This window comes from Podarcis melisellensis (genome assembly GCF_964234715.1).
Source record: "Podarcis melisellensis genome assembly, chromosome: 6".
NCBI classification, from domain to species: Eukaryota; Metazoa; Chordata; class Lepidosauria; order Squamata; family Lacertidae; genus Podarcis; species Podarcis melisellensis.
Window position 1 is genome coordinate 14569840 of NC_138538.1, and position 20000 is coordinate 14589839.

Sequence of the window (20000 nt, forward strand, 5' to 3'; positions counted from 1 at the left end):
TACCTTTAAGTCGCTAATGAAATTTATAAGAGGCAACAGAATTCGACTTACCCATAAGGTCTCTGGATGAGAGCTGGGTGTAGCTGCTGCACCCCTAAGGTGAAACCTAGAAAAATGTTTGCAAAACGCAGTATTAGATCCGGCTGTGCAACGTTATCGTGTATTCAGAAGTGCAGTTTGTGCCTAGGCCTGCTTACTCAAAGCTAAGTGCCGCTGTCTGCGGCGGGATTTACAGTTTTGCTTCGTGCATCGTAGCTATCTTAATCCTTACTCTTTAGTACAAACAATTTTTGTGTTTACTTTCTCTATGACAACATTATCTGATGAATTCCGGAGAGTAGTCTTGCGAAGTCTGTTGCAGCGAGCAGTTTTGTGGCACCTTTAAGGCTAACAAATACAGCATCAGCTTTTGTGGAGTGCTGGAAACATTATCCTGTCCTCAGGCATCTCTCTAACTCTGCTCTGAATTGTTACCAACAGTTGGCGTCTTAACTTGAACCGGCCAATGTTTCTCCTGTACTGTATATTACCACATTTCAGAGTGCATGTTTTAGCCCAGTGTTTTCCAACTTTTTTCCGACCATGGCCCCCTTCAGACATTGTTTCCTTCCTGTGGCTCCCTTGGAATTGGGCAGGGTATATATTATTATTATTATTATTATTATTATTATTATTATTATTATTATTATTATTGCCTTGACATTAAAACTAGTTATGTTTCCAGACCTGTCAACACTTCATCCACTCCCACCTGTAGCTACTTCATACAGCACAAGTCATAGTTTTCAGTTACATACAAACTAGCAAACTATGGTTTGCATGTCCCTCCAAACCATGACTGCAAACTACGGTTTGGGCATGTTTTGCAAGGCTAGTACAAACCGGTTTGCTGGTTTGGATTCTAACAGCAGACTATGTTTGTACTACACAGGAAGCAACTTACTGAATTGGAGCGGACGAGAAGACAGAAGGAGAACAAGGTTTATTCATGACCTCATGTTATGTCAAACTATGGTTTGGTATTCTTTTTGAACCAGGTGACTGCAATATATTCTATTAACTATTTTAATAAACTTCTAAAAATGTGTTGTGTCAACTTCCCACTCGCCCCCCTCCCCACCATCTCAGGATGTTTGTGTAACTACACAAGCAAGTTCCCCACTATTTAATTTTCCCAGTTTTTAATATACTGTTAATATAATATACTATTCTATCCTATCACCCGCACTCTGCTACATTCTATTAATTCCAAGTCTCAAACTTGTCTCTTTTCTAGACAGCTAGTCTTCCACTTGACTCATGTTTGTGTTCAAAGCTCCAGTTTTTCATTTATGAAAGCACCTACAATTTATTTTGACTTTCATTAACGGGGACCCTCCTTACTTGGGCCCATTGTCATGTCCACCTGCCATCTTCTCTTTTTTGCTTCCTTAGAGGTAAAATGCTTCCATCTCCCTTTCACAGCATCCTTTTCCGAGTTCGTATAATTCTGCCTTCTCCCTAGACTGCTGCACCTGCCATATTGCTGTCCACCTTTCCCCTTGGTCTCAGACATTCGCCTCTGCTTCAATCTGCAACCATTCTCCAACACACACAAAGTTTACTGCAGTTGTGAACAGTTGGCTGCAGATTATATACAATCTCAAGCCAACTATACTAATCCTTGGGCAAAGTTCCCCAGCGTTCTTTCCTTTGCACAAATCCCCATCTTCCCCTTCTTTGCTTCCAGCACATTTATTCTCCAGTGCATGCTCAGAAACTCAAGATATATACACATTATCATGTTTAAGATAATCTGTCTGTTTTTCTTTCTTTGAATCTGCAAGGCTCTCAGGTCACAACCTCAAATGGCTATATTGCACGGCCTATAGTTTCTGGAGCTGACGAAAAAGAACACAAATGAAGGAATCCAGGGTTTCGGCTGTAGTTGCCTGTCCTCAAAAGCATGCAGAACTTTCCAAAGGAGAGCAAGAAGAAGAGCAGAGGCATCTATGATGGCTCAAGTGAGCCAGCAAGCTACAGAAAGACACCTACGATTTTTCTTGAATTACATTTTTTCAACAAACCCCCCCACACACCCCAACCTCTGTTTCCTGTGAGCTTTGAGCTAAACACAAATGTTCTAAAGATTTACCTTATAATTGGATGTCACAGAGGCCAATCACCTGGTCTGACAACCAGAGTACAAGGGTACCTTGGTCTGCATACGTTTTGGATTACAAACACGTCAAACCCAGAAGTGTGTGTCCTGGTTTGCAACCTTTTTTTTTTTTTTTGGATTACAACCCTTTTATTTTTTGGATTATGAACAAAAAAAATTTAGAGGCCACATTGGCGAAAGCACGCCTTGGGTTACAACCTGTTTTGGTTTACAAATGGACCTCCGGAACGGATTATGGTTTTAAACCAAGGTACCACTGTACACTGCAAGTTTGAGCATACCATATGCTCCTTATAAACCAATTTCATCCCCCACTTTCTTCTTTAGAAAGTGCGTCTCCACCCCCATCGTTCTACCCGGACACTGAGGTCCAGTGCCAAGGGTCTTCTGGTGGTTCCCTCGCTGTGAGAAGCCAAGTTACAGGGAACCAGGCAGAGGGCCTTCTCGGTAGTGGCACCTGCCCTGTGGAACGCCCTCCCACCAGATGCCAAAGAGAAAAACAACTACCAGACTTTCAGAAGAAATCTGAAGGCAGCCCTATTTAGGGAAGCTTTTAATGTTTGATGGACTACTGTATTTTAATATTTTGTTGGAAGCCGCCCAGGGTGGCTGGGAAACCCAGCCAGATGGGCAGGGTATAAATAAAATAAAATAAAATATTATTATTAATTAGTATTATTTAGCCTCAGCCACAGTTTGCCAGATGTGGACATCATGGTAAACTAGGGTTAGACCAAACCAGGAAAAGGAAATGCATATACAAAAAGGGGAGGGCCTGCACATGTCACTTGACCACGACTGTGCAAAAAACACACGGTCCCTGTTCCTTGGGAACTGGAGCATGCATAGTTGCATGGTCTCTCTGCTCCAGCTCCTGCAGCACTTGCCAAGAGATTGTCAGTGGCGTTGAAAACTTCATTCTTGGCAGCAGAAACAAGTCGCACAAAATAAGCTCAGCATGCAGAGTTTATTTGGATGGCGGAATGAGCTTCCTGGGCGCAGAAAACACACAGCTTTATTTTTATTGTCCTATTCAAACCCAGAAAGATATTGAGCCAATAGAGAGAGAGAGAGAGAGAGAGAGAGAGAGAGAGAGAGAGAGAAGAGAGGAGAGGAGAGGAGAGGAGAGGAGAGGAGAGGAGAGGAGAGGAGAGGAGAGGAGAGGAGAGGAGAGGAGAGGAGTGGGGGCAGTTTGTCTCACCAGTTTGAATACTCCTTGGTTTTGCTCCCAGATAGGCAAGGTTGACGTTTGCTTTCCGGCCGTCAATGATGGGGTTGGGATCCTTGCAAGCCCTTTCGGCCGCAGATCTGTCAGCCATGGTCACCTGGAAAGAAGCAGGCAGACTGCGTTTGTAAGAGACCTGGAACAACACCAAGTGGGTTCTTTTCCTCCCCTCCTTTCTAGCAAGCACAACAAAGTTAAGAACTCTCCTTGAATCTCACTTGAAAAGCTGTTAAGAGGGGATAATCCGTTATGTAGCTCTGGAGAGAGGAAGCTTCATCATCTCCACCTATATCCCCCTTTGTTTCCTGTTTTGACATCACAAGTAAAAAAGACCAGGCAGGCTGAATATCAGGCAGAGCCAAGCAGAGGCAGGCGAAGATGCCGTTTTAAGATTCAAGATCCCTTGAACTCACGGAGGCAGCTTTATGGCTGAAGTACCTTCCAAGCACTGTAAAGTAACTGGAAATAATTGTCATGGTTGGGATGCAACACTAAACTCTGGCTTAGTGTTACATGAAAGAACCTTGGGTTTGTCAGCTCCCCACACCAAACTCTCGAGTGCAGGTACCGAGATCAGAAGCTTTTTGCTTCCATTTTCAACGGTGATTCAACATTAGGCACAACCCAGTAAACTGTGGTTAGTCTTAACTGTAGTTTATTGCAACAATTCATAAACCATACCTGAATCTGGCTTGTTACCATAAACCATAGCTAAGCCTGGCCACAGTTGTCTCGGCTTTGACATAATGCTAAGAATATACCGCATAAAATCATTCCTGGGCTGCACAAGTTCATTGACTTTTTATTCTAATGATAAAAATGCAAAGCAGCTGGGAGGCGGTGGTGAAAATGTCCTGCTAAGATGCATCCTCAAGAGGCCCAACAATGAAGTGCAAGGTCAGGTATTGGTTAGAGAAAGTCTCCTGTCGCTTCCAACAAGAATCCTCTTTAAGAAGAAATTTAAGAACCTGGGAAAGGAAACGGTAGAGATCCCAGGTGCAATCCTCAGCTTCTCTGGGTAAGACTACGAAAGCATCTGCTGAAGAACTTGTGAGAACAGATGCCAGCCTGTGTAGAATGAGCAAGAGGGATCAACTAGGCAGCTTCCCATGTCCCTAATGCAAGACGAGTTCTCAAAGCAGCCCATCAGATGCGTCTGGGAAGCTCACAAGCAGGACTGCAGGGCGACTGTACTCTCCACCGCAACCAGCATTCAGAGCCATCCCATCTCTGATCCTGGAGATAGCAGAGGTAAAAGGCAAAGGACTCCTGGACAGTTAAATCCAGTCAAAGGTGACTATGGGGTGCGGTGCTCATCTTGCTTTCAGGCCAAGGGAGACGGCGTTTGTCCACAGACAGCTTTCTCGGTCATGTGGCCAGCATGACGAAACCGCTTCTGGCACAATGGGACACCATGACAGAAGCTGGAGCGCACGGAAATTCTGTTTACCTTCCCACCAGACTGGTACCTATTTATCTACTTGCACTGGCATGCTTCAGAACTGCCAGGTGGGCAGAAGCTGGGACAGAGCAATGGGAGCTCACCCCATTGAGCGGATTTGAACCACCAACCTTCCAATCAGCAAGCCTAAGAGGCTCAATGGTTTAGGGACGTGGGTGGTGCTATGGAGACAGCATACAGCCACCATGACTGGTACTTCTCCATACCTCTATGAATTTGTCCAATCCCCTTTTAAAGCTATCCCTGCATTTTGTGGCAAGTTAAAGAACTTCTACTTAAGCGGTGCCTGCAACAAAATGTTGCAGCACAAAGTGCTCCTCATCAGTTCTGGTCAGCCATGCCTTTTTCCACACCCACCCACCCAATAGATGCTCAGTCCTTACTGAGCTGTTGTAGAAATACTACTCCTCCCCCACACACCCTGAAAATTGTGTGTGTGCATGCACATTTTAATTTTCTTTTCTGCACTTCTGCAAACCTCTGGATTCTCTTCAACTTGCCAACACCGTGTGTGTGTGTGTTGCTGTTTTGGCTGTGTGAGTATCCCTATTCGGATAACTGAGTTCGCTATTCACCTCTCCCAGTTCCTGCACTTAGCATGCAATCCCTTCAAAAGTCTGGAAGGCAGAGAGAAGACGCAATTTCCTCCATCTCCTCACCCAGCAATTGTCTTTGAAAAAAATGTTGGAAGACATCAGTAGGAAATGCAAGAAGGAGCCAATGTGATACTCCAAATCCACCACAGCATGAACAGTATTTGGAAGGGGGGGAGGGGAACGTGACAGGGTAATATTCCCATCCTGATTTTTGTGAACTGGGAACAACACAACAAGGATCAAAGGCAGTGGGGCAGCAGTACACTGGGATACAAAACCATTTCCCCCATGCACAGAGTTGAGTACCCTTCATCTGACAGGGTGAGGGAAAAAGTACCAGGCTAAGCGTTGCCGTTCTATACCGATTAGAGGTCACGAAGTCAGAAAGCAGTAGGAAGTAACGCAACCTGCAAAAACCTCCGCTCATGCAATACCCCCTGCAACTGTTAAGCCCGATTCCTTTTCCAAGAGACACCCTCCACTTCCGGACCGGCACGGCATTTCTGCCACTCTGCTGCAAAATCCCTACGGATCAGGACCACCGTAGAACCGCTGGAACGGATTCCTTGATGGGATACAATTTCGGAGGTCACCCCACTCCCCACACCCAGTATGAAAGGATGAGGGAGACAACACAAGACACACACACACACGGAAGAGATGCCGTAAATACTACAACAAAGAGTTTGTGCGACCCACAACCCCATTTCCCCAGAAAAACACTGAGCAAGCAGATCATCTAATCCCAACAAAGTCTCCACTTCCCAGCTTACATGCCTCTCCAAGGAGTCTCCTTGTTTTTACTATTATTGTTAACGTTGACATATCCCACAAGAACATGCAAACTCCAATTAAGCAGAACACTTCAACGCAAAGAGCTCTCCAGGCCCTCTGGAACCTAGTTTTCAGCTCTGCAGATCTTGAACTGGACACCCCAACTCCAAGGACCATTCTAGAAGCAACAGCCAATGGCTTCCATCTCTTCCCCTAGGAGTGACTACCCACTTTCTGCTCCCTCCACCCACACAGCACCCCAACTCTAAGCTACCAGACTCCCAAACCACCTTTGGAACCAACCAAGTCCCTCTAGATGTGGCTCCTCCACTTTCATAAGCCAGAAGAGGCAGTTGCAGGTCTGTGGGCTCCCACCCTAAGCCATCAAATTGCACCCCACCTCCATAATCCCCCCTCCCCGTATTTCCTTGCAAATTTATATAACAGAGGAGCATCAAACTCAACATGCTCTAGAGTCTGGAAACGAAGCCTGATGAGGAATGGTTGAAGAAGTTGGATATGTTTAGCCTGAGACTAAGGAGATGCAATAGCCATCTTCAAACATCAAAAGGGCTGTCACATAGGGAATAGGGGATTGTTTCCTCCTGCTCTGGAGGGTAGGACCCAATCCGATGGATTTAAGTTACAGGAAAGGAGATTCTAACTAAACATCAGGAAGAACTTTCTGACAAAGAGCTGTTTGACAGTGGAATGGAGGTTGTGGACTCTCCTTCCTTGGAGGATTTTAAGCAGAGGGTGGGTGGCCATCTGTCATGCTTTAGTTGAGATTCCTACATTGCAGGGGGCTGGACTAGATGATCCTCAGGGTCCCTTTCACCTCTACAATTTTATTACTATCTCATTCAATACAGACTGGTTATGGCTCAAAGGGATCACCAAGTTCGAGATGGAGGGAGCTAAAAATACTGTACGGTTTCCCCACGGCCCGTCTCCCTTTTCGGCCGCTGAAATTTTAACCTTTCCACGCAGGCTTAAGGCAGAAAACGGAAGACTCCTATTGCAGGTGAGCGCCCCGACGTGTAGACTACTCCGAATTCATTGGCAAGCCCTGCAAGAGGCGGGCTGGCGAGGTCCTTTGGCGAGGTGCCCCGACGCCAGGTGACGAGAACAGCCCCTCCCAGCCCTTCCCGAAAAGCAACCCCCCCCCCGACCCCCAAATCCGCACTTACGAAGCCATATCCCCGGGATTTTCCCGTCTGCCGGTCCGTGATGACGACGGCTTCTTCGATGTCGCCGAACACCTCGAAGTACTTCCTCAGCGAGGAGTCCGTGGTGTGGTAGGGCAGCCCCCCGACGAAGATCTTCGTGAAGGTAGTGTCCTTCGGCACCGTGTGCATGGCGCCGGAGCAGCCCCGACGGCGATGGCCGCAGCTGCTACTTGGAGAGCAGGAGGAGAAGGGCGACGAGGACGAGGAGGGCGGCGGAGAGTGGGAGAGGCTGGAATAAGCATCCAAAAGGAGGAAAGGGCGAGACGAGGCGCGAGGAAAGACGTCCAGGGTGGAAGGAAGGAGATGCCCTACTCTGCCTGGGTCACCGCGCGACCCAGCGAGCGGTCCACGGGCGAGGAGGAGCAGGAGGAGGAAGGAGAAGGAGACCGGGGGAGCCCGCTCCCCCGAGCAACAGCGACTCAGCAACCACAGTAGCAGCAGCAGCAGCTCCGCGCCCCATGCAGCAGCTCCAGCGGCAAAAGCAACCGCAGCATCGACGGCAGGGGGCAATGAGAGCGCTCCGCCTTCCCAAAGCGCTGCCAGCCCCCCGCCCCGTCGAGCAGCAGCAGCAGCACGACCTCTCGCCTGGAGCCGCGGAGCGTGAAAGTGCTCTCCAGCGCTCGCGCGCCTTTGTACCCATCCTTCCCTCTCCGCCCCTTCCAAGGCCGGGCTCCAGCCACGCCTCCCCGCCGCCGGGTCGGGGGAAACGTCGAGCCTGGCCGGCCGCAGAGGCCCCTGGGCTTCGTAGTTCTTCGCCGCCGACACCTCGTCGGTTGGGGCGGCGCAAAAACCAGGGCGGCGACGCGGACTTTCGAGGCGCTTCGAAGCCTGATCGTGCAATCCCGCGGAGTTCGTTGGCGAGGCTTACTTCTGAGTAGACGGGATTGCACGTGGTAGCAAGAAGCGGCCGTGGACTACCGGAGCCGGAGCCTATTTCTGCTTAGATGAATGAAGTCCTATGGAGAATATTGCTTTTTGATTTTAAAAACTTAAATTCCACCTTCCAATTCGCGCGCACACTTACAAAATTCCCAAGCCGTCTTTTAATATATACATTTTTTTAAAATTACTAAAGGTCTTTAACGCAAAAGTAGCCCCCAAACTCCTGTATGGCATAACATTATGGATTGGTGCAGTTAACCAATCGTTGGAACGCATCCAATCCAAATTTCTGCTCAAAATCCTGGGGCTGCCAAATTGTGTGCCATATGCAGTCATGTGTCTGGAAACTGGACAAAGGCTGCTGGAAACCAAAATGTGGCTCACCACTATAAAATTCTGGCTCTGCCTACATTTCATGTCTGATCTGTCATCTTTAACTTTCCACACGCTGGCAGAATCCCACCACTCCAAATGGCTAGCTTGCATTGAGAGCAAAATCAGAACCTGTGGCCTATGGCTCGAGTCGCTGCTTATGCTCCCACAATTAGAAGCATTCCAGAAATCAAGTGCATAATCCTAGAAATTGAATTCCAAAACCCTTTGCAGTGCAGCCAAAGAATACAGGAGATGCAAACAAAAAGCAGTAATTCAAATATTATACAGTGGTAACTCAGAAGTTGAACAGAATTCGTTCTGGAAGTCCGTTCGACTTCCAAAGTGTTCGGAAACCAAGGCGTCCGATGTTCGGGTTCCAAAGAACATTCGCTTCCGTGTTTGCGGCATTCAGGAGCCAAAACGTTCGACTCGCAAGGCATTCATGATCCAAGGTACGACTGTACTGCCAGAAGGTGAACATAAGCCTATCAAAATGAAGCCCAACGTAATAAACACACCTGAATTAAATTCTCAAAGCCCATTGAAACTGAACATGTTTTGCCTAGAGGCTAAAGTGAGTGTGAGGTACCTGTGGCCCTCCAGTTGTTGCTAGGCTACAACCATCCCTGTGACCTTTAGTCCGATAGGCCCTGGCCGGGGTTGATGGGAGTTGGAGTCCAATGTCTGAAAAGCATCAGTATTTGGCTAAGCCTGGTCTTGGATACAACAAAGAAGGGGCCAGGTAAGTCAACTTGTGGGAGAGCATCTCAGCTGATGTGCAACCACAGAAAAGGCTGTTTTCCTAGTAGCCACTTGCCCACTGGCTGTCAGAGAACAGAGAACTGATCTGGCCAATTACAGATAGGTAGCCATGTTGGTCTGCCATAGTCAAAACAAAAAAAATTCCTTCCAGTAGCACCTTAAAGACCAACTAAGTTAGTTCTTGGTATCAGCTTTCGTGTGCATGCACACTTCTTCTGAAGAAGTGTGCATGCACACGAAAGCTGATACCAAGAACTAACTTAGTTGGTCTTTAAGGTGCTACTGGAAGGATTTTTTTTTTGTTTTGATCTGGCCAAGTAACCAACTATGTGTACGTTACACCAAACGCACCAAATGTGTAGTTTCTCATGACGAGCACATCAGCGCACCTCTCCCCTTCCATGCTTCTGTTGGATTTGCAGAATACAAGTTTAATCTACTTGTTAGTTAACCACTAAATTCAACACTTAAGTTATGAGATAGCTGAAAGATATCTCCCTGTTGAGAAGCAGTGTACCCACGCAACACCACTCTCTGGGAAACCAGCAGAAGAAGAGGATTGTTGCCGTCATGCTCTGTAAGATTCCCAGAAGCATTTGGTTAGCCGCTGGGAATTTGTGGGAGCAAATGCCATAGTTTAACAACGTGCTATGTGCTGTGTGAAGTTCTTTCTTGAATTTTCCAACATTCAGCATCATTGGATGGTCCTGGGTATTAGGTGCCTTGGCAGAAGGATGGGATTTAAATATAGTAAGTAAATATAGTATATAGAGAGGGAGGAAAACACTTTATTCACTTTCTCAACTCCATACAAAATCTTTTACACCTCTGTAATGCCCCCTTATGGGACATGGGTGGCGCTGTGGGTTAAACCACAGAGCCTAGGACTTGCCAATCAGAAGGTCGGCGGTTCGAATCCCTGCGAAGGAGTGAGCTCCCATTGCTCGGTCCCAGCTCCTGCCAACCTAGCAGTTCAAAAGCACGTCAAAGTGCAAGTAGATAAATAGGTACCGCTCCAGCGGGAAGGTAAACGGCATTTCCATGTGCTGCTCTGGTTCGCCAGAAGCGGCTTAGTCATGCTGGCCACATGACCCGGAAGCTGTACGCCGGCTCCCTTGGGCAATAAAGCGAGATGAACGCGCAAACCCAGAGTCAGCCATGACTGGACCTAATGGTCAGGGGTCCCTTTACTTTACTAATGCCCCCTTGCAGCTATTCTCCCCCCCCCCCCAGAATATAAGATTTAAATGTTGTTACTTTTCCAGCTCCTTGCTCATTTTGGTTGCCTATTTCTGCACTTCTTCCAGATCTAAAATATCCTTTCCCTAATGATCCGTAACATGGAGTTCACCCCTTTTCACAGCTTCCACACAGTGGATCCCTATCTTCATTGAGCTATCCACAATGATCCCAAGGTTTTGTTCCTGGTCAGTCATCTCCTGTTCAGACGCCTTGATCGTATATGTGAAACTAAGTGTTGTTTTGTTTGCTCGCTTGCTTTTGCACCAACATGCATGACTTTTACAGCTGAACTGAATTTGTTAAGCTAATAACAACAACAACAATCTTTATTACGGTCCAGAGACCAACAAAACATTACAAATCAATACAGAGTTCATACATAAGCTAATAATTAGGAGCCTTTGGTGAGGGACTTTTGTCAAAGGCTTCTTGAAACTCAGTCCTGATAACTGGGCATGGGGTATTTGCGCGCTTCTGAGACACAAGCCTGCATTTGCTGGTGAATTTACCCATCCCAAACAGTGGCTTTTGCAGGGAGCGAGCACTACCCGCTCCAAGCCTGCCGGTTCCGCTTCCCACTGAAACTACATCCCCCAGCAGGCACTGCGGGAGCCTCTTCCTCCTCCCCTCCCCTCCCGGGAGAATATTGCCGCTCGTTGCAAACGGACGGTCGATTTGCATAGGGGTGGCGAGAGGCGGTAGAAAGGAGCGCTGGATTTGACTAAGAAATGCAAGTTTGCAAAGCAAATCTTTGTGCCGAGAAGCCCGCCTAACAGCGCGCGCGCCTGTTTTTTAAATGTTGAACTTTGCAGGAATCCCGATTGCAAATAATTGCAACTCCTGGCAAGTGCTGGCATTTGAAGAAGGTCATCGGGCGGGGAGCCTCCGTCCCTCCTTGGTTTTAATGCGTTTTGTGGCCGCAGATGTTTACGAAGCTGCGCCATTGGGAAGAGGAAGGAAAGAGCAAACACTTAAATAAAAAAATCATGCACATAAGAGCCGGCTCCTAGGAGCTGTGGGGGCTTCGGCCCCCTACAAAAAATTAGTTGCTCTCTGTGGGCGATACTTTTTTATTACTATTAAATCTGTATACCACCCTTGATCTGAAGATCATGTTGATTCGCAACATAAAAATACAGTACAAAATAAAAACAGAAAATATGTAACAAAACAAACAAAAAACAAATCTATAAGCCCCTTCCACAAGCACATTTAAAAGGTAGTAATATCACCCAAAGGCTTGATTATAAAGGAATGTTTTTGCCTGGTGCCTCCCTGGGGAGAGCATTCCACAAACAGGGTGCCAATGCAGAAAAGGCCTCTTCTCGTGTTGCCACCCTCAAGACCTCTCCTGGAGGAAGCACACAAAGAAGGGTCTCATATGATCTCAAGGTCTCAGTCCGCTTATAAGGGGAGAGGCGGTCCTTGAGGTATTGCGGCCCTGAGCTTTTTAAGGCTTTATAAGTCAAAACCAGCACTTTGAATTGGGCCCAGTTATTAATCAGTTGTGCCAGGATCAGTCTTGTCCCGATGAACAACCTGGCCACCAAATTCTGTGCCGGTTAAAGTTTCCAACTCGTCTACAGAGGCAACCCTACACACAACGCATTGCAATAATCTAACCTAGAGGTTACCAGAGCATAGACAACAGTAGTTAGGGGTGCAGCTGGGCTACCAGCCAAAGCTGGTGGAAGGCCCTCCGTGTTCCTGAGGCCACCAGAGCCTCAAGTGACAAGCAAAGCATCCCAAAGTACCCACAAGCTGTATACCTGCTCCTTCAAAGGGAGTGTAACCCCATCAAGAACAGGCAACCTGTTAGATGGACCAAAATAAGGACCCGTCTGCACTATATATTTACAGCAGTATCATACCACTTTATGCAATCCTGGGAGCTATGGTTTGTTAAGGGTTCTGAAAGCTGTTAGGAAACTCTTTCCCCTTCACAGAGCTACAATTCCAAGAATTGCCTGGAAAGAAGGATTGATTGTGAGGTTATCCTGCAAGTTGTAGCTCTGTGAGGGGAATTGGGGCCTCCTACTCTCAGTGTCCCTCTCTCATCCACTGATAGTGCAAAGGTAAAGGGACCCCTGACCATTAGGTCTACTCGTGACTGACTCTGGGGTTGCGGCGCTCATCTCGCTTTATTGGCCGAGGGAGCCGGCGTACAGCTTCCGGGTCATGTGGCCAGCATGACTAAGCCGCTTCTGGTGAACCAAAGCAGTGCACGAAACGCCGTTTACCTTCCCGCTGGAGCAGTACCTATTTATCTACTTGCACTTTGACGTGCTTTCGAACTGCTAGGTGGGCAGGAGCAGGGACCGAGCAACGGGAGCTCACCCCGTCGCGGGGATTCAAACCGCCGACCTTCTGATTGGCAAGTCCTAGGCTCTGTGGTTTAACCCACAGCGCCACCTGCGTCCCCTGATAGTATAGATCAGGCCAAAAATAGGATAGTCAGACTCCCTCCCCCTCTGCTTGGACATGAGTTAAACCTGGGACAGACGTTTTGCTGCCTGAGGCAAAGACAATATGGTCTTCCCCACCACCACTGCCTGTGTATCGAAACCCAACCAGGTTGGCAACTGAATTTTACAACATATTCCACCTCGCAGTAGGCTGCCTTAAAGCCTTGCAGAGAAGAGCACATGGTATACAGAGTTGTGTTTGGCAACGCCTCATTACTGCTCTGCACATCTCAGCATCCACCGCCAAATTGAGGCAGCTGCCACAATCTGCCTAATGGTAGGACCAGACCAAAACAACTTTTTTTTTTTTGCTTGCCTATAGTGGGGTGCCTGCATTCCATGGAATAAAACCCCAATTCCAGAGCAGGTATTAAGCTCTTGAGTTGCTGGGCTGGGGATAGAAAAGGCATCTCTTTTGGACTGTGGCTTGTAGACTGTAGCCTCCATCCGCTCTCCGAAAGCTTGTACAGTACTGTGGGAATAGTTAGGCTTGTTGGCTTTGCTAATGCCAAATCTGGATGCTTGCCACCCTTCTGGGCTGTGAAGCATCCTGGGAGGAGATGCCCTAAATCCTTTTTCATTTGTAGCAGCGATCATGCTGTATCCAAAGGTCTCTTCCTTTGTCTCTGCATTTTCCGATTACCCTGAACGCACTGTGGCCTTTTAGATCTCAGCGCTGCTGCTATAAATAATGAGCCTCTTTTTAAAACACAAACACGCACACACATTGTGGTTAGTGAATTATGAGAGCAGAAAAAAGTTCATAATCTTGCCTTTGCTCAGCCGCGCTTCTTCTGAATAACCTTTTATGAATATCTGGGTATATACTGTATATGTATGTATGGAAATATAACTGATTATACTCTTTGTGTTATACTAGATCTCTCCTTTTCGTACTATGATTCTATGACTCAGAACAAAATATTTAAGAGCTCTAAGCCTATATGTAACCTTTAGAAGACATCTGAAGGCAACCCTGTACAGTGGTAGCTCTGGTTACGTACTTAATTTGTTCCGGACGTCCGTTCTTAACCTGAGTTACCACTTTAGCTAATGGGGCCTCCCGCTGCTGCTGCGCCGCCACCATGCAATTTCTGTTCTCCTCCTGAAGCAAAGTTCTTAACCCGAGGTACTATTTCTGGGTTAGCGGAGTCTGTAACCTGAAGCGTCTGTAACCCAAGGTACTACTGTATAGGGAAGCTTTTTAATGTTTAATGCTTTATTATGTTTTAATATACAGTGGTATCTTGGTTCTCGAACTTAATCCATTCTGGGAGTCCGTTCGACTCCTGAAACCATTTGAAAACCAAGGCGCAGCGTCTGGTTGGCTGCAGGAGCTTCCTGCACTCAAGCGGAAGCCGGGTCGGATGTTCGGCTTCCAAAAAAAGTTTGCAAACCGGAACACTTATTTCCGGGCTTGTGGCGTTCAGGAGCCAATTTGTTCATGAGCCAAGCCGTTCAAGTACCAAGGTACCACTGTATGTTGGAAGCCACCCAGAGTGCCTGGGGCAACCTAGTCAGATGGGCAACGTACAAATAAAAATTGTTGTTGTTGTTGTTGTTGTTGTTGTTATATTCCCATGCTTCACTTTGCTGCGTGTTTTGTGTTTTGACACCTCTTCTGGGACTCTCTCTACCATAGTATTCTGCCATGTGTTTAGATCTAGGGAGACAGCAATTTCTTTTACTTAATAACCAGTCTCAAACTCTGAGACACTTCCAATAATCTCCATACAGAAATGTTCATGCTGCCTTCAATTTTTATTGACCCGAGCACGCTCAAAGGGTATTCAACGAAACGGGAGAGGTTGGCCTTTGCTCCTTTCAGGAGTCGGTCCCCACTTAAAGACACCTTCAAGCGGCAATGGTGGGTGGTGTTGCATCAAGCCCTCCCCTCCCCCTGTCCGCCAAGAGAGGGGGATTGTGGGAGAAGGGTTCGTGGTGGCCCAGGCTGGCGCCACCGCTGCCTCCTGCCAGCTTCTCGTAGTCCGGATTCGGCTGCAGGGACCTCTGCTGGTGCTTCCTCTCCCAGATACTCTTGCGCTGCTTGTGGGTGTCGCTACCCCCCTGCCCTGCCGGTCCCTGGCTAGAACTGCCCCTGCTGTGGCTGAGAGACATCCTGTTGGCCAGAACGTCCTTTCTGGAGATGCCTTGGGATGCGGAGAAGGGGTGGTTGGGCTGGTCGGGGTTGTGTTCCGGGCTGGGCAGCGGAGGGCTGACCAGGTAAACATACACTTCGGCCTGCTGCGCCGCAGGCAAGCGCTGCTGCCACTCTGGCCCGAGGCGGTGCCGCGGCCCTCTTGGGGAATGCGGGTAGGGGTACTCCTCGCCGTTGAGGTGGGTCCTGGACACCACATCCGAAGCCAGGGCAGAGTACACCACCCGCCTAGGGCCTGGCAAGATGGGGCTGGGGATGAAATTTGTCTCGCTGGACTGGCGGTTGAAGTGCTCGTGAGGGGGTTCTGGGCAGCGGGGAGCAGGCTCCTCGGTGTTCATGCCCACCGAGTGCTGCAGGAACCTCTGCCCCTGGGCACCCTCCCTGGCGATGTCCGAGCTGTGCTGCTTGTCGCCGGTGGCTCTTTGGTGGCTCCGGGCGTGGGCCCCGCAGTGGGCCGAGCTGCTTGCGGCCTCGGCGGCGCGCTGCGGAGGGCTGAAGTTGAAACGCACCCAGGAGGCGACGGACCCGGCGGGGCACGCCGGCTGGGGGGTTTCGGTGTCCGAGGGGTGGGAGCTGCATTGGCTGCTTCGACGGCGTTGCTGGCTCCTGCACCAACTGGCCTTCTTGTCGTCTGTGTCGTGGTGGCTGGACCACTCGCCGGAGTAGTAGGCCTTGCTCTTGCGGCCGCCCTGCGAGCAGCACGCTTTGGGCTCCTGCAGGCTGCTCATCTTCACCGTGACTTTGACGGGGTCCACGATGCAGCGGAAGCGCATGCTGGAGAGCTTCTTGCGGCCTCTGAGCAGCAGCGACTCCTTCCACAGTCTCTTGCTGCTGGAGAGGACCTTCATGGTCTTCAGAAGTTGGCCACCTGAGGAAAAGGGAGGTGGAGAAGTGTGAGGGTGGTTAGAACACTTGGGAGCATCAATTGGAGGAAAAGGAAGCTGCTTCCCTGGTCATTGCTTTAAAGTGCCTGTGTTTCTCAAATTTGGGTCCTCAGCTGTTGTTGGACTACAACTCCCATCATCCCTAACTAGCAGGATCTGGGGTCTGGGATGATGGGAGTTGTAGTCCAACAACAGCTGGGGACCCAAGGTTGAGAAACACTGCATGGGTGAGGGACATCTGGCTCAGGGACCTAACGTGGCCCTCCAAACCGCTCTGTCTGGCCCCTAGGACTCTCATCAGCCATGCCTCCCTAGTCACAGCCTCCACCAGCCTCCTTTGCACTCTCCTAAGTATGTGTCTTTGAACTCTGATAATGCTTCTTTTTTTCTGCCTGGATAGAGTGTCATGACCTCAGAAAGTTTACCAGAACGGGAAAGCGGACTTCAGGCTGTAAAAGTGGACCTCACCCCCAATTTAAACTTTGTAAGTTAATTTACGGAATCCCACATCGAGCAAAGCCTGGTTCACTTTCCTGAGCAGGCTGTTTGGTGGAACAAGCAAAGAAATAATAATGGAATAGGGGGAAGGGTCCAGTTCCCAGGACTCTTTGAGTGAAGCCATGGTAGTATGCAACCATGATAACTTTGTGCCTGGGACTAGCTGTCTGACAAGGAGTGGTGGGCGGCACCACTTGGGGCACCTCCTAAGGAAGCCTCATAGGAGGAAGGCTCAGCGGCCGGGGAGTTGTGGTGGGACACTGAACTCAGGTCAGAGGGAGAAGGAGGGAGGAGTAGTTGGATGCTGAGGAAGCAACAGGCTTTAGTGAGCAAGAGGAGCCAGGTGCAGAAAGCAATTCAGACTCAGAAGATGAAGCAGAGGAGGAGGCAAAGGAGGCTGCAGAAGCATCCCAGGAGCTTGGGGGTCCTACTGTACTAAGCTCCTCTCCCCCCTTGTCTCCAAGGACAGGGAGGGCTATGTGTGTCACAGAACAAGTGGCACAGATTCCCTCCCCACGTAATTTGAAGCTGCTTGGAAAACATCCAGCAGGGCAGAAGACTCAGAGGAAAACAGCAGGCGAAGACCTTCAGTCCTGGCAGCTGTTTCATAGGGGCCAGCCCTGTTTGTAGGGATTTGCTGCCTTGTATACTGTTTCCTTGAATAAAGAGTTAACTTCTCTGCTCGTCTCTTGAGTGCTGACCTGCATCTGAACCAGTCCTAGCACTTTGTAGGGGAGGAAAGGGCAGATTGAAGGGCACCCTTGGCAATATGTCCCCTGGTGCCTCCCCCCTTGTATATAGGTGACTGCCTCCACCCCGCTGCCAAAGCCATGGGCTAACCTGGTGATATTGGAAGGTAAGCCGTAAGCAGCCATCTGAACTTTCCCAAAAAGCTTTCATTGGGATAACTGTAGGGAATTTCAAATGGCTGCTTGTTGACCCAGCCACCCTGCTAGGGGTTCAGCGCCAGTGGGCTTTGCCAGAGTGTTGGTTATGCAGGGCCTGAGTTCAGATCTGCGCAGGGGTAGTCAACACAGATGATAGGGACTACAATGTCCATCAGCCAGGATGCCCAATAGGGATGATGGGAGTTGTAGTCTGCAATGTTTTGGGGGTGGGGAGAACCACCCTAGCTATCCCTGTGTGATGAGACATTTCTTTATTCACTACTCTTGCCCTCTTTGAGTTGTGCTAGCTAACAAATTATTAGCAATTGAGTCTGAGCTAACAGACTCCAACTCGCTCTCTCTCTCTCTTACACACACACACACACACACACTTTTCTTTGGCCAAAACACCAGGTTGTTTGGTATTGTTGGGAGGTTTGAGCAGCCAAAAATACTCAAGTTTTTCCCACTTTTGACTGCTTCCTTGACTATTAAGTCCCCCCCTTTATATTTCTAGCTGTGTGGGTACCAGCAGATACTTTTCCAGTTTCAACACCGTGATTTCTGTGGCCTGGGAGAAACAGAAGAGCTGGAAAACAGGACAGGAGCATAATCCTAAGAACTTGAGGGACAAAAGAAAACAGGATATCATCCTCACCTCTTTCTCATCTAAAACTTACCTTTTTTGAAGCAAGAGTCATGTATTTTCCTCACTAATGGAGAGATGCTAATCCAGCCCTGGAGAGAAGAAAAAGGCAAATGTCATCGTACTGCTCAGCAGCCACCGTTGAGGGGCTGTTCTGCTTTGCAAACCTTTTGTTGGAGTTAACCCTTGGTGCTTCCAACAGCACACCCAAGGAAACCCATAACGCCCTCCATCTTTGTCCCAGAGCTTACCAAGGAAATCAGTCTGACGGCATATTCCAGTAAAGCGAGAAGTCCCAGCACGATCAGGATGGTGGCTAGCAGCTTCTGGTGCGTCTCGCCGAAAGGGAGGCAGCTGCTGTAGATCTTGTCCCCTGGCACAGCCATAGCTGGAAGGCGGCGGGAAACCGGTAGCTGGAATTCAGTGCAGCATCTTTCCACTCATCTCCCCCTTGCCCTGTTCCCTCTGCCGCAGCCAGAGCAAGCAACAGCCGTGGTGGGTGGTGGAGGGTGCTCAGAGGGTTGCTAGAGGCGGTGTGTTAGCAGCACAGGCCTTTGTGACAAGAGTCCTGTGTCATGCCTTGCTCAAATGTGTGAGTCAGGTGAGGGATTGTCTTGGAGGGACCAATCAGGAGCGTTGCTTTTGAGGGTCACTGCAGTCAGTCAGGCCTTGGTCTATCTATGCATTTTGACAATGTGGATATTATACAATTTTCTCATTTTTTATCAATTTTTAAAATTGATTTTCAAAAATTCAAAACAAAACAAACAGACGAACAAAAATACATACATCCCATTTAAATCTTGGTAGCATTATTAAGTGACTTCCTCAAATCCCCTTTGTTGAATTTCTTTATATATCATTTTAACAGTTTTCCAAAATCAAATTTCTCAAAAAATTAACTTGATCACTTAACATCTTTCATTCTTTTTAATTTGACTTTAAACATCATAAATCTTATCCTTACATATTTGAATTCGAAGCCTATCTATTATTTGCAAGCTTTTCCAATTAAGTTATCTTAACATATTTAGCTAAATAATCTTTAAATTTCATCTATTCTTCCTGGTACTCCTCCTCCTTCTGGTCGCGGACTCTTCCAGTCAGGTCGGCCAGCTCCGAAAAATCCATCATCTTCATCTGCCAATCTTCCAATGTTGGTACTTCCTGCATTTTCCAATTCTTCACTAACAAAATTCTTGCTGCAGCTATTGTACAATTTTCAGCTCATTATATATATATGAACAAACTATCAATCTAGCTCAGACGATAGAATGTCCGACTCTGCATCGCAGAATTGTGGGTTCAAGCTCCACACTGGGCAAAATATTTCCTGCACTGCAGGGCGTTGTATTAGATGGTTCTTGGGGTCCCTTCCAATTCTACAATTCTGTGATTCTATGGAACAGTGATTGATACCCGTTGGTTAAAATATAATGTTTGTCACCCTGAGTGTGGAAAATTGCAGTCAGAACTAGTAAGCTCAACTCTTAAGAGGTCAAGACCATAGAGTGAGCTGTTTTCTCAGACTTACCTAAGTCAGGTCCCTTCGTCATTCTCTCCCATGATGTGAAGTTGACCAGGCAACAAGCTCAGGCCTCGTACTCTTTAAGTATTTTTCTGTATTTGGTAACACAGGAAGTTTCTGCATGTGTTCCTCTTGCTGAATCTGACCAAGAAATAATCTGACCTTTGGAGTTTGTAAGTAAAGCATTTAAACTTACTAATGGTGTGGCCTGTTCATTGCGAGAGGG

At 48.1% G+C, this 20000-nt stretch overlaps 2 protein-coding genes and 1 long non-coding RNA gene across 3 annotated transcripts in view; 1 reads left to right on the forward strand and 2 right to left on the reverse strand.

The window, feature by feature from the left end:
* The window catches only part of RBM38 (RNA binding motif protein 38), a 30509-nt gene extending 22440 nt beyond the window's left edge, over window positions 1–8069 (reverse strand). The window contains exons 1-3 of the mRNA XM_081917317.1: window positions 7409–8069; window positions 3363–3486; window positions 52–106 (exon numbers count right to left, since the gene is read on the reverse strand). Coding sequence (XP_081773443.1) covers window positions 52–106; window positions 3363–3486; window positions 7409–7576 — 347 coding nt within the window. The 5' untranslated portion in view covers window positions 7577–8069. The remainder of the gene's footprint in view (window positions 1–51; window positions 107–3362; window positions 3487–7408) is intronic.
* LOC309373290 overlaps window positions 1–20000 on the forward strand; it is a 252764-nt gene that overhangs the window by 205736 nt on the left and 27028 nt on the right. The gene's annotated exons all lie outside the window — the stretch shown is intronic.
* LOC309372199 (uncharacterized protein) lies at window positions 14923–18785 on the reverse strand. Its single transcript, XM_081915496.1, has 3 exons — window positions 18498–18785; window positions 18281–18338; window positions 14923–16199 (listed from the first exon to the last, which is right to left on the reverse strand). Exons 1-3 carry the CDS (start codon window positions 18630–18632, stop codon window positions 15028–15030), a joined length of 1365 nt encoding a protein of 454 aa, XP_081771622.1. The 5' UTR covers window positions 18633–18785; the 3' UTR covers window positions 14923–15027.

Excerpts from the sequence above, each read along its gene's own strand:
- LOC309372199 (XM_081915496.1), bottom strand. The coding sequence starts at position 18,632 with ATGGCTGTGCCAGGGGACAAGATCTACAGCAGCTGCCTCCCTTTCGGC. Across the intron at positions 18,339-18,497 it reads CCGTCAGACTGATTTCCTTG|GGCTGGATTAGCATCTCTCC; the intron begins GTAAGCTCTGGG and ends TCTTCTCTCCAG. Across the intron at positions 16,200-18,280 it reads TGACTCTTGCTTCAAAAAAG|GTGGCCAACTTCTGAAGACC; the intron begins GTAAGTTTTAGA and ends CCTTTTCCTCAG.